The 13,374-nt window shown below is 40.0% G+C and overlaps 1 protein-coding gene across 1 annotated transcript; it reads right to left on the reverse strand.

Annotated features, from left to right (window-relative positions):
* Positions 1 to 8,711: 8,711 nt before the first annotated feature.
* LOC121968649 (photosystem II 10 kDa polypeptide, chloroplastic-like) lies at positions 8,712 to 9,696 on the reverse strand. Its single transcript, XM_042518956.1, has 5 exons — positions 9,479 to 9,696; positions 9,341 to 9,399; positions 9,207 to 9,262; positions 9,065 to 9,117; positions 8,712 to 8,959 (listed from the first exon to the last, which is right to left on the reverse strand). The coding sequence occupies exons 1-5, from the start codon at positions 9,639 to 9,641 to the stop codon at positions 8,865 to 8,867; spliced, it is 426 nt and encodes a 141-aa protein (XP_042374890.1). The 5' UTR covers positions 9,642 to 9,696; the 3' UTR covers positions 8,712 to 8,864.
* Positions 9,697 to 13,374: the final 3,678 nt, after the last annotated feature.

A 13,374-nucleotide genomic window follows, 5' to 3' on the forward strand; every position in this document is an offset into this window, starting at 1 on the left:
TCTTTAGTGGAATGAATTATTATTGATGGAATTAAGTTGTGTGTTCGGGGCGAACACGGGAAGCTTAATTTCATCGGGAGACCAAAACCAATTCCTCCTCTCGGTCCCTATCGTAGCCTCTTGTATATAGAGATTTATACCCACCACATACCCACCTTCTTACCCAACCAATAGGGGCCAGCCAAGCTAAGCTTGAAGCTCAAGCTTAGGGCCGGCCAAGCCTAAAGGTTGGCCTTAAGGTGGCTGGCCAATAGCTTGGAGCCCAAGTTTAGGTGGCCGGCCACATCATATTAAAAAGGAATTTTATTAAAATTATTTCTTATGTGGATATCATAGTTTTAAAAGAGAGTTTAAAAATTAAATCTTTCCTTTTAAAGCTTTCTACAAAAGATTAAGAAAAGATTTGAAATCTTTCCTTATTTGTAGATTGAAAGGAGATTTTATTTTAAGAAAACTTTCCTTTTTGACCATGATAATAATTTAAAAGAGATGTTTAAAATTAAATATTCTCTTTTATTAGTTTCTACAAAAGATTAAGAAAAGATTTGATATCTTTCCTTATTTGTAGATTGAAAAGAGATTTTAATTTTTAGAGATAACTTTCCTTTTGGAAATTATCCACATGTTTAGAAGAAGAATTTTAATTTATAAAATTTCCTTTTTATTAACCAATCATGAAGGGATAAAAATTATTGGAAAATTTTTTATAAATTTCTAGAAACAAATTAGGAAGTTTTAATTCTTGTGTGAATTAAATTTTCCTTGTTTTGGAGAAAGTGATCGGCCATTATTATTAAAAGAAGAAAATTGTTTTTTAATTAAAATAATTTTTCTTTTTCATGGCAAAAGAATTAAGGAAGTTTTTATTAAAATTTCCTTATTTGCCAAGACCAAGGATTATAAAAGAGGGGGTAGAGGTGCCTTTATGGAAAAAACGACTCTATTATTCTTCTCCTCTCTTTTCCTCCTTGGTGGCCGGTCCTAGCTTCTCCCTCTTCTCTTCTTCTTGTGGCCAGCAGCAACCCCTCTTGGAGCTCTTGATGGTGGCCGGTTCTAGCTAGGAAAAGAAGGAGAGAAAAGAGGTTTTGTTTCTTGCATCCCTTGGAGCTTGGTGGTGGTGGCCGGACCTCTACTTCTCTTGGAGAATTGTGGTGGCCGAAACCTAGAAGGAAGAAGAAGGTGCTTGGTGGTTCTCATCTCAGAAGATCGTTGCCCACACAACGTCTGAGGTTAGAAGAGGAATACGGTAGAAGATCAAGAGGTCTTTTTAGAAGGTATAACTAGTAATTTATCCTTTCCGCATCATGCTAGTTATTTATGGAAATAATACCAAATACAAGAGGCTTACGATTCTAGTATTTCGAATATGTTTTTCGAAGTTGTGTTCTTTTATTTTTCTTTTCCTTGTGATTTGATTGTTCTTTTTGGTTGACCTAAAGTTATTTTAGGAAATTAAATATTAGCTTTCCATAAAAGGTTTTGTCTAGTCAGTGGTGGTTGTTCCCATATCCAAGAAGGCCATGTGCCTCGCCACGTCAGTACTGGGAACCAATTATGGAAATTAATATTTAATGGAATTAATAACTTAGGTGATTTGGATCAAACGTGTTAAGTTCGACAGGAGATCCAAGTCTAAACCTTAAAGAACAAATAGATTAAGTTTTGGATCAAACGTGTTAAGTTCCGCAGGCGATCCAAAATTTAATTTAAAAGAACACATGGTAGCTAGGGAAAGGTTCAGACCTTTGTACAAAATTTTTGTACAGTGGAACCTCTAGGTTTTCCGAGTAGCAACCAACATTAAGGTCGCCACTCGACCATTAGTGACGACAAGGGTTTAAGGTCGCCACTCGACTGCTAGTGAAGACTGAGATTTAAGGTCACTGCTCGACCGCTGATGGCAACAAGGGTTTAAAGTCGCGCACTCGATCGTTGGTGACAACAAGGGTTTAACATCGTCGCTTGACTGTTGTGACGACAAGTGTTTAAGGTTACCGCTCGACCGTTGGTGAAGATTAGGGTTTAAGGTCGTCGCTTGAACATTGATGGCAATAAGGGTTTAAGGTCGCCGCTCGACCGTTGATGACGATAATGGTTTAGGGTCGCCCCTCAACTTTTAAGTTGGCTAATCGACTTAAGAGTCTGGAAAACTTTAGTTGTTTATTCATGTCTATCCTGCATCCATAAGGCATATACACAAGTACATTTATATTTGCTCACACACCTCTCACCTAGCCCTGTAGGGTTAGAGATGATTCACGCTCCATGGTCGCTCGAGCCATCTTCCGTCTTTATCTTCCAAGTAGTAGGCCCCCAAGTGGAGTTTCTGTATGACATTGTAGGATCTCACCCATGGCGCCTCGAGCTTGGTGACATCCCCAATCGGCTTGATTCTCTTCCAGACCAGATTGATGACCTGGAACGATCTCGAGATCACCCTCCGGTTATAGTTTTGCTTCATCCGCTACCAATATGTCATTAGTCAAACGACAGCTTTATCCCGTGCTTCATCCACTTATAAGTCGAGCTCCATTAACCTCCGCTTGGTGTTTCCCTCGTTGTAGAGTCGCACTTGGTCGGATTCTACTGCAATCTCCACGGGGACCACCGCTTCTCCTCCATACACCAGCTGGAATAGTGTTACGCCGGTCGCCTTTGGAGTCGTACGAAGTGCCCACAAGACACTCGGGAGCTTGTTGACCTAGTTGCACCCAACGTGGTCGAGCCGATCTCGTAAGCCTCTAAGGATCTCCCGGTTTGGGACTTCCGCCTGGCCGTTGCTCTGGGGATAGGCTACTGAGGTGAAGACCTACTAGATGTCATAACCTTCGCACCACTCCCTAAACCTCCGACCCGTGAATTGCCTCCCATTATCCGAGATGAGCCGGTGCGGGATGCTGAATCGACACAAGATGTTCTATCAAATGAATTTGATGATCATCTGCTCACTTATCTTTGCCAGTGGCTCGGCCTCCACTCACATTGAAAAGTAGTCTACCACGATAAGCAGGAATCTCCGCTGACCATGCGCCATGTGAAACAGTCCCACAATGTCCATGTCTCATTAGTCAAATGGGCAGGACACCGTGAATGTCTTCATCTCCTCAATCGGTCAGTACAGGATGTTATGATACTTTTTGGCAGGACAAGCATATGACTACTATCCGAGCGGCATTCTCTTGGAGGTTTGGTTAAAAATATCTGGCCAGGAGAATATTTTGAGCTAACGAACGACCGCTCGATTGTTTCCATAGGAGTCTTGGTGCACTTCCTGCACGATGTACTCCGCGTCCTCTGATCCAACGCACTTGAGCAAGGGTCTAGAGAAGGCTCTTTTATACAGCTGATATCCCGACCAAGGTGAACCGCCGACTCTCTTCTTTAATATCGCGTTGTCTCCTGGTCGACCGGAGTTCTACTCGATCGGAGGAATTCAATCAGCGGTGTTCTCCAGTCACTCGAGAAGATCACTCCCTCCATCCGGTCAATGTGCGCCACTAATGAGACATGCTTGATCAGCCGACTGATCACAACTGGTGATAATGAACTAGCTAACTTAGCTAGTTCATCTGCTGCTTGATTTTCTGATCGGGGGATCTTTTGTAAAGTGACCTCTTGAAAATTTGCCTTCATCTTCTCAAAGCTTCTGCATATAACCTGAGTCAGGAGTTACTAATCTCGAACGTCCCTGATAGCTGTTGGGCGGCTAACTGAGAGCCCGAGTGAATGAGGACTTTTGTGGCTCTGACATGTCACGCTGCCTGTAAGCCGACTATCAAAACTTTATACTCGGCTTCGTTGTTGGTGGCCCAATAATCCAGCCAAATGGAAAGTTACATCCGGTCTTCCCATGGTGAAATGAGCAGAATGCTGATCCTGGTGCCTTGTCGAGTGGACAAACCATCGACATATATTCTCCAAGTTGCTGCTGGCTCAGCGTTCTGGACTTTTGTGACAAAATCAGCCAAGACCTGCGCTTTGATAGTCGTTCGGGATTGATATTGAATATTAAACTCGCTTAGTTTGATTGTATATTTGATTAGTTGTCAGGACGCCTCTAGGTTGAGGACTCTTCCCAGGGTACTGTTGGTCATGACGATGATTGGATGAGCGAGAAAGTACGGGCGGAGTCTCCGAGCGGCATGCACCAAAGCGTAAGCTAATTTTTCTAGACCAGTGTAGCGGGATTCAGTGTCTTTCAATATATGGCTTAAAAAGTACACGAGTTGTTATTCATGGACGTTCTGCTTGACTAATGCTGAGCCGACCGCATACTCGGTGGACGACAGATAAATCTAAAGCGACTCCCCGGCGCTCGGCTTAGCTAACACAGGCAAGGAGTTACGATACTCCTTGAGCTCTTCCAACGCCTGATTGCACTCCGTGTGCCATTGAAATCTTGTCTCTCAATACAGCACCTTGAAGAACGACAGACTCGGATCAGATGACTTGGATATGAATCTGGACAATGTTGTGATCCGTCCGACCAGCCGTTGGGCCTCTTTCAAGCTGCCTTTATTTTGCTCGGATTCGCCTCGATCCCTCGTTTTGTAACAATGTATCCGAAAAAGCGTCCACTCTTAGCGCCAAACAGACACTTGCTCGGGTTCAGCTTCATCCCATATGTCCTCAAGGTTCGGCATGTTTCTTTGATATCTGTACACAGATCAGTAGCTCAAACTGATTTTATTAATATATCGTCAACATATACCTCAAAGTTACGGTCGATCTGCTTCCGAAACACTTGTTCATGAGCCTTTGGTAGGTGACGATGGCGTTCTTCAGTCCAAACGGCATGAAGTTGTAGCAGAACGTTTCGTCGACCGTGATAAAGCTAACGTTTTCCTGATCTTCTTTGGCCAGCGACACTTGGTTGTAGCCTTGATATGCGTCTAGCATGCATATTAGATCGCAGCCCGCCATAGAGTCCACCATTTGGTCTTTCCGGGGCAGTGGATAGAAATCTTTTGGGCACACCTTATTCAAGTCACGGAAGTTGATGCACACCCACCATTTGTAGCCCTGCTTGGAGACTAGCACGACATTAGCGAGCCAGCTCGGGAACTGGACTTCCCAAATGTGACTGGCCTCCAGTAATTTCTCTATTTATGCCCGGATGATCAGGTTATGCTCCGCGCTAAAGTCCCTTTTCCGCAGCTTCACGGTCTTGAGGCAGGCGGACAGTTCCACCTTTCTTTCGGCGAGATTCCGTGGAGCTCGTGCTGGGCGATGCTCGGCAAGATTCCGTGGATCTCGTGGGTCGACCAGGTGAACACATCATGATTCCGCCTGAGGTAGGCGGACAGTTCCACCTTTCTCTCACTCTCCAGATCGGCGACAATGAAGGTGGTTGTATCCGACCAGCTCAGGTGAATCTGGACATTCCTTTTCTTCATAAACCATCATAGGGGCCTTCTTAATGATGACGTTCACCTCCAAGCGCGAGTTTTTCAAAGTGGATCTTACTTCAGACTTGAACATCTCGACATAGCATTGTCGAGCGGCCAACCAGTCTCCTCTGACTTTCCCTACTTTATCATCCACCGGGAATTTGATCTTCTGGCAATAAGTGGACCCCATTGCTCGGAACTCATTGAGCACCGGTCAACCCAAAATGATGTTGTAGGTCGAAGGCGTGTCTACCACGATGAATTTTGTGGTCCTTGTCCTCTTCAGGGGCACTTCTCCAAGTGAGATGGACAACTTACTCTGTTCGATCGGTAATACTTCATTACCCGTGAATCAGTAGAGTGGGGTCGTCACTGCAGCAACTCACCCCAGTCAATTTGTAGCTGATCAAACACCTTCTTGAATATGATGTTCACCGAGCTCCCTCTATCAACAAAAGTTCGATGGATTGTATAATTGGCGATTACCACTCGGATTATCAGTACGTCATTGTGAGGAGTTTCCACTCCCTCTAAATCTCTTGGGCCGAAGCTGATTTCAGGTCCTTCAACTCTCTCCTTACTGCAGACAACAACGTAGACCTCGAGTCGCCGAGAGTACGACTTCCTTGCTAGGTTAGAATCTCTGCCGATCGGGTTGCCGGCAATCATCCCTATGTCTCCCCGAGCGGCGTTACTCCGGTTCTCTTCATCTCGTGCCGACGGTTTGTTTCGCTTGGCAGAGACTCGGGCAAGACTACGACTGCTCCCACATTGAGGTCGATGGTGGCATGGTTCGAATGTTGTCTTGTCTTCTTCCCATGGCCAGTTGATCGGCGCCTTTGTTGCCGATCAGGTGATGGGGATCGACGACGATATCCCCATAGGGCTAGCCTGCTTGCTGCTAAGTTGTAGCAATCTCGGGTATTGTACGTCGCTGACTGGTGAAAGGAGCAGAACATCGACGTCCATATCTTGCCTGTTGCAGCCTTTGGACGAGCGGTCACCACATCCTGCATGGCATGTGTCCTGGGCTTGTGTAGTGGGGCTCCTCTTGAGCGAGGCCCTTGGGGTTTGATGACTGTTGGGCAGACGTCGTTCAGACGCTCCTGCGTGCTCGATGGGCATCTCCTTCTTTCTTGACGCCTGGGCTTCTTCCACGTTGATCTACTCATTGGCTTTCTTTTGTAGGTGGCCAAAGTCCCTCGGCGGCCTCCGAAGGAGCGACCGGAAGAACTCTCCTTCGGTGAGCCCTTGGGTGAAGGTGTTCACTAACACATTCGAGGAGGCTGCCAAGATATCCATCGCCACCTGAGTGAAGCGCTGAATATAGGCTCTTAATTCCTCTCGGGGCCCCTTCTTTAGTGAAAATAGAGTCACACTCGTCTTCTAGTGGCGGCGACTGCTAGCGAAGTGGTGTAGGAAGGTCATTCGAAAGACCTTGAAGCTATGAATCGAGCCGCTCAGCAACCGTTTGAACTAACGTTGTGTCGATCCAGATAACGTGGTGAGGAAGACTCGACATTTCATCCTATCTGTCTACAGGTGAAGTGTGGTCGTGTTATCAAACTTGGCCAAGTGGTCGTCGGGGTCGGTCACTCCATTATATTTCTCGATCGTCAGTAGGGTGTAATGCTTCGGCATGGCGTCATTTTGAATCCCCTCTGAAAACTATTGATTGACCCATTCGGGCGAATCATCCTCTCTGGGTACCTTCCTTTTCCTTGTGTCTCGAGCGGGTGCCTCATCCGAGGAAGATTCCCGGTCTCTATCTACTTGGGCCCTCTCTTCTGCTGGAGTCCATAACAACGCTTGGTGGAATGGGACCGACACATGGGGGGCTTCCCCATAGTGTCGATCGGTCTTTTGTTTGGTTCCCGAATGTCTTGGTCCCCTCTCTCAACCTAGCAGTCTGTCGCGGAGGCTACAAGCTCATGCGCTTGACGTTCGGATAATACTTGTTGGCGCTCAGCCATCGCCTGTTGTTGTTGTTGTTGTTCCACTATCTTCGCTGCTCGGGCTTGTATCAGCGTGTTGAGCTCTTCTTGCATCTGCGTCACCGTTGTGATTCATCTAGCGTCTTCTATCTTCTCGTTCGGATGCAAGTTACGTTTCCCACAGACTGCGCCAAAATGTTCTTGTCTGAAAGTGTAAAGCTGGAAAGTCGGGGATGTAACGGCTCTGCTAACTAGATGAAGACCTCGCTCCTTTGCAAAACTAAACCAAACCAGGAAAGGGGCCCCTAGTGTTGACCCTCCGACACTCAAGTTAGAAACGGAAGAAGAAGAGAAAGTGAAAGTACTAGGGACCCAGATTAATCTTGTCTTTCTTCATACCTATCATACTCTTTTATACATGTCTGCATGACTCTTCATATTCCCCTGTTTAATGATATTAATTGCAGACAGAATACATCTTTGTCTTGGTTTCTCCGCATTCAATGATAGATAGAGTGTTTTTTTTTATTTTCTCTTCCCCTTATTAAGTATCTGTTTTTCCTCTTTTATTATATCGGTTCATTATTCACTATCAATGGCGTACCCCGAGATGGACGGATGACTCGCTCGGTCTGGTCTATTGCCGATCGTGCTGACTAGACGTTGTTTCCTCCATACGCTCGACCGAACAACGATTCCTTTGATCAGCCTATGTATCCCCCTCTCGCTCGGGCGACACAGTTGGGTCACGTTGACCGTCTTAACTTTGACCTCCATCATAACTATTGATCCGTAATAGATAGGCTCCTTCTTACTGCCGCATCGGTAGCCATCTCTTAGACTATAAAAATATAGAATCTCTTCCTATAGAAAATGTTTGGATGGTACAGATTATGGGAGAATCCAAATCCTGAAGGAATTGTTGCAGTCCCTACTTTACTTATTGTTCTTATCTTGGGCCTGTGTTCTTCAGTAACTCTGAATTAACCAGGCCAACTTATGGGTCCATAGTCAATTTAAACGGTTGCTACTGACCACTTATTACGTTTTACTCCCCTCGTGTTGACAATTGTCAAACTTATGCATTTTTTATATGTACATCCAGTTTTAAAACGTTACTTAAATGGATAGATTTAAATAATTTATTAAATTAAATAAATAAATTTAAATATATATACACGCGTTCAACTCATTAATATTCCTGAATTGAGATTATAAACTATTCATAAATGATATGTATGGACAAAGTTTAAGTTGAGTTTCAATGATATATTCATTAAAATTATAATATTAATGGTGGATGATAGAATAATATAGTTAAAATGCCACAATAAATTATAATTTATATCATATGCATTTTTTTGTTGCATATAAAATTCAAGTTGAGTTTCAATGAATATCAACTAGTACTCAACCTTTTCAATTTAAAATTTTCTTTAACTTTTAAAAATATATTGAGCAAAGGAGACACGAGAGAGATCCTTTAATCTGCCACAGCAATAGACGATACAGTGGTCGACTGGGAAGTGAAAATATGTATTCACTGGGAGAGAGCGCTGGTGTTGTAGACGAGCAGAGCCCCGCCGGCAAGAATTCCGGCGAGAGTCACCGCCCAGATCAACAGCCCCGTTTGTCCTGCAAATCAATTGGTATTGGTCAGTTCGTATAAACTTCGATTCCTGATCTTCACCTAAAACGTATCTAAAAATTAACTGTCTAGCTCCTTGAACTTTCACTTGCCTCCGACGTAGACGTCGCCACTGGGAGACCAGTCATCTGTGTTGAAGATCGGGCTGCGATTGCACAATTAATTGGAATTAAACAATCGCATGATCGAAGGAAAAAGGGATAAAATTAAGAACAAGACGAGAGTGAAAAATACCTGTAGCCGTCGACGTTTGCACCGTACTTGTCCACGAACTGGTAAACACCCTTTCCCTGGACCGAGATTCAATGTAAGATCAGAAATTTCAGATTTAAAATCAGCTCTCTGTAGTTTCTTATATATATATATACCTTTTGCTTTCTCCCAGATGCATCAAGTCCATTAGACAGATTCATTCCTCCATTAATCCCTGCAAAATTTGCACTCGAAATCACTAAAAAGAAAGAAAACTACGTGATCAGATTGATGTTAAAGGATTAATTAAGCACCGTAGGGTTTGTCAGTCTTGAGCTTCTTGCCGCTCGCTTGGACCTTGAAGGGAGATGAGGAAGATGGCCTCCCTACAAGAGAAGGGATACCCTTGACTTGAAGCCTCTCGAGGGATGCTGGAGCAGGCTTCAAGGCCAAGGAAGACATGATGGAGGCTGCCATTAATCTCGAGCCTCTCTTTACGCTTCTCTCTGTTCCTCTTCCGCCTCCTGTTTCCTTTGTGACATAGATAAAAGGTTGGGAGTGGTATTGTGTTGTGACACGTGGCGCCTCGTGGGTTGATGGTTGCTTTGCTAACATTATCTCCGGAGAGATAGGTAACCAAGAGTGGAGATTATTTTACGTATGTATAATAATTCAAAAATGCAAATAAAAAATAAAAAAAAATGCACCATTCGATTTTATTTTTTGAGAAGATAAGTTTGCCTTCCAAATTTAAAATTTATTGTGAATATATATATATATATATATATATATATATACACACTACTATGAGTTAGCTATTTATTGCCTTCTGCTTAAAAATAAAATGGCCAATATATATATGGTAAAAATCTATTCGTTGATTTTTCGTAATCTATGTCTAAATATACTAATCTAATTGCATCGTTAATTTTGCTTTTCTTACCCATCCAACATGGCACATGTTTCATTCTAAAGCTTCATCAAATTAAGGACTATTGAGATCCATAATTCACTAATTAGGTTTACCGGAGCTTTTGGTCCATTTTTTATAGCCCAAAGAATGATTCACAATTATATTGTGGTTGGATCATAGTTATGATTCGATTATAATTGATCGTTCATCTTCCCATCTAAATTATAATTTGGGTCGGGACAAGTGACCTTCGGACGGGCAGACGATATGCTTCCTAATGTCGCTGACCCAAGGTATAAATAAATTTATGGTAATATATATAGAGAGAGTAACGAACTTTCCCTCATAAAAAAATAATTTATTTTTTAATATCATATATTAAACGATAAAAATATATACTACACTTGGTCATAGCCAAAACACGAGAAAAATATGCTTTTTAATGTTGACGACCTAAGATATTTATAGAAGTTTTTCGCTCGCGGTGCTGTCAATTCTAAAATGTGAGATTAAAGAGAATCGTGATAGTGTAAAATAATAGAGAAAATTACTAATAAGGCTTAAAATTACTTTTAATGTGGAAATAAAAAAAAGACATTAACACAATTTCATTTTGACTTCACCAAAATTAGTTATTAAATGACCCAGATTCTTAATTAAATATTAAGATATATGAGTTTTGATACTCTGCATGACAATTGCCTACGCGGCTTTCTGCAACGCGTCGGGGCGCTTGGATTCAATCCAGACACCTGATTATATTTTTTTTTTGAGTTTTTTAAAAATCAATATTTCCTTCAATATACATCTCAATTAATACATTACTATATCAAGGAAACGCCTAATTTTTTTGGTTTTAAAATTTTCTTTTAACTTGAAGACTATAATTTAATTAGGAAGAATGAATCCTAAAGGTAAAATCTTAAAAAACTTTAACTTAAGCACTATAACTCAATTAAAAAATCTAAATCCTAGGGTGTTTTTATTTCAAATTATCATGTATAATAATCATTATGAATAAAAATCATAATATAATATTATTTAGTTCAACCTAAATAATACAATAAAAACTTATTTATATAACATTTTAATATATAACTTAATTGAATATTATCCTGTATTACTCTTCGTTATACAACTAACCATACATATTATTAGTTTTTTCCTTTTATTGAACTTTACATTTTTTTTACTTATATATATATATAACTTTATCTTTAAATAAAATATCACATATTTTTATTTTTATAATTTAAAATCTAATTTTTGTTATAAAAATTTCTAGGATATTTTTATCCCAACGTGTAAATATCGGAGGATATTTTTTATCAACAAATTTTGTTAACTTCGAAATCAAGAAAAATCTTATTTTTTCGAATTTTTTCAATTCCAGATTATACACTCCTTTTATTAATGTGTCGGACATAAATCATTATTCATTAATCGTCGATTACTTAAACTAAATAAAATTTTCGTTCATAACAATTAAAATTATTAAGGATAACACTAGCCAACCGTACCCTAGTAGTAAAAATTTAAAAAAATATGTATGTCACCCCATGTGTTTGGATTCGATCTAGACGTCCGAGTGCGAACAGTCACTCACCAAATAGGATTTTTACCGCATATATGTTGATTTAGTCATAAGTTATGAAAAGTCAACGAATAGATTTTTACCCATCCAACATGGCACATGTTTCATCCTAAAGTTTCATCAAATTAAGGGCTATTGAGATTTGTAATTAATCCACTAGTTAAACTATCCAAAGAGCTAAAAAGCTGAAAACCGAGTGAGAGATTTAGGCTAGTGACCCAAATAACTATCAATCCACATTCCACATCTACATCAACATCCACATTCACATCCAGATTAGGAGTGTAAATCAATCAATCGAATAATATAAAAATATTAATATTCGAGTTAAGTTTGATTCTGACAGTGGCAAAGGGTTGACGGCCGTTGGATTAAATATCCAGAAAATGGACGGTCGACAGTGTAAAATTAGCAGCGGATAAGATTGGCGGCGATTTAGTTAAATCGGCGGTTGTCTCGATGCAGTCAGTTCGTCAAACATGAAAAGAGATTCGGACAACAAAGCAGAAAAAATATATATATATTTGTTATCAACCCAATTTATCCTCCCGTACCACACTTGTCCTTCGCTGACACTGGGACCCGCCATGCATCCAATCACATAAAGGCATGTAAGAGAGACAGTAGGATTCTCCTCTGCGACAGCTGTTGGACGCAGAGGTCTGATAGAGAGACGGAGACCGCGCGAATCTCCATGTGAATCAATAGTTATTGATAAACGCATCAGGATATTATATATATATATATATATATATATATAAAAAGTGATATGCTGCGCGTCTATACAGTATGTGACTGTGCATACGTAACATATCAATCAATATTTTTTTATTTTTTTTATTAATTTTTAAATTAAAAAATAATTAAATTTTTTTTTTATGATTTTATTTCTAGGGTTCAGGTTTTGATTGTAGTATTAAAGTTATTTTTTTTTTTAGATTTTACCTATAGGGTTTAGGCTTTCCAATTAGGTTATAGTGTTTGATTTAAAAAAAATATTAAAATAAAATTAATTTAAGTATTTATTGAGTATTGTAATATGTTATGGGGATATATTAATGTATTAGAAATTTATATAAGGAAATGTGAAATTTTTTAATTATTTTTAAATTTAAAAACTAATAAAAAAACGTCGATTGATATGCTGCGTGCGTACAGTCGCGCACTGTGCAGGCGCGCAGCACGAAATTTGAGATGAGCTATTTGATATAGTTAAAATTTATTTTTTTTTATAATTTTTTTCTCATCTATATATAATAAATTTTTTTTTCTTTTTTTTCTTAAATTAAAATAAATAACGCTTTTCTCTTTCCTATAATTACATACAATAATTATACTGATACTGATTTTTAAAAATGATGTAACTACTATAATATTATAACAACTACTATACCATTATATAATAACTGTTACACGTTGTAGTAGTTATTATACAGTAATAATAGTTATTATGCAACTATTATGTTTTAGTAACTACTATACTGTTATAATAATTACTACATAGTTATAGTAACTATAGTTGTTACAATGTTATAGCAGCTATAGTACCATTGTAACACTTACTGTACAGTTGTAGCAGCTACTGTACCGTTGTAACGTTTACTGCATAGTTGTAGCAGCTACTACATAATAGTTGATATAACGTTATAGCAACTACTACATAGTTGTACTGCACAGTTGTAGCGGCTACATCACTGTTATAG

This window comes from Zingiber officinale, chromosome 3B, assembly GCF_018446385.1.
Source record: "Zingiber officinale cultivar Zhangliang chromosome 3B, Zo_v1.1, whole genome shotgun sequence".
Lineage (NCBI taxonomy): Eukaryota > Viridiplantae > Streptophyta > Magnoliopsida > Zingiberales > Zingiberaceae > Zingiber > Zingiber officinale.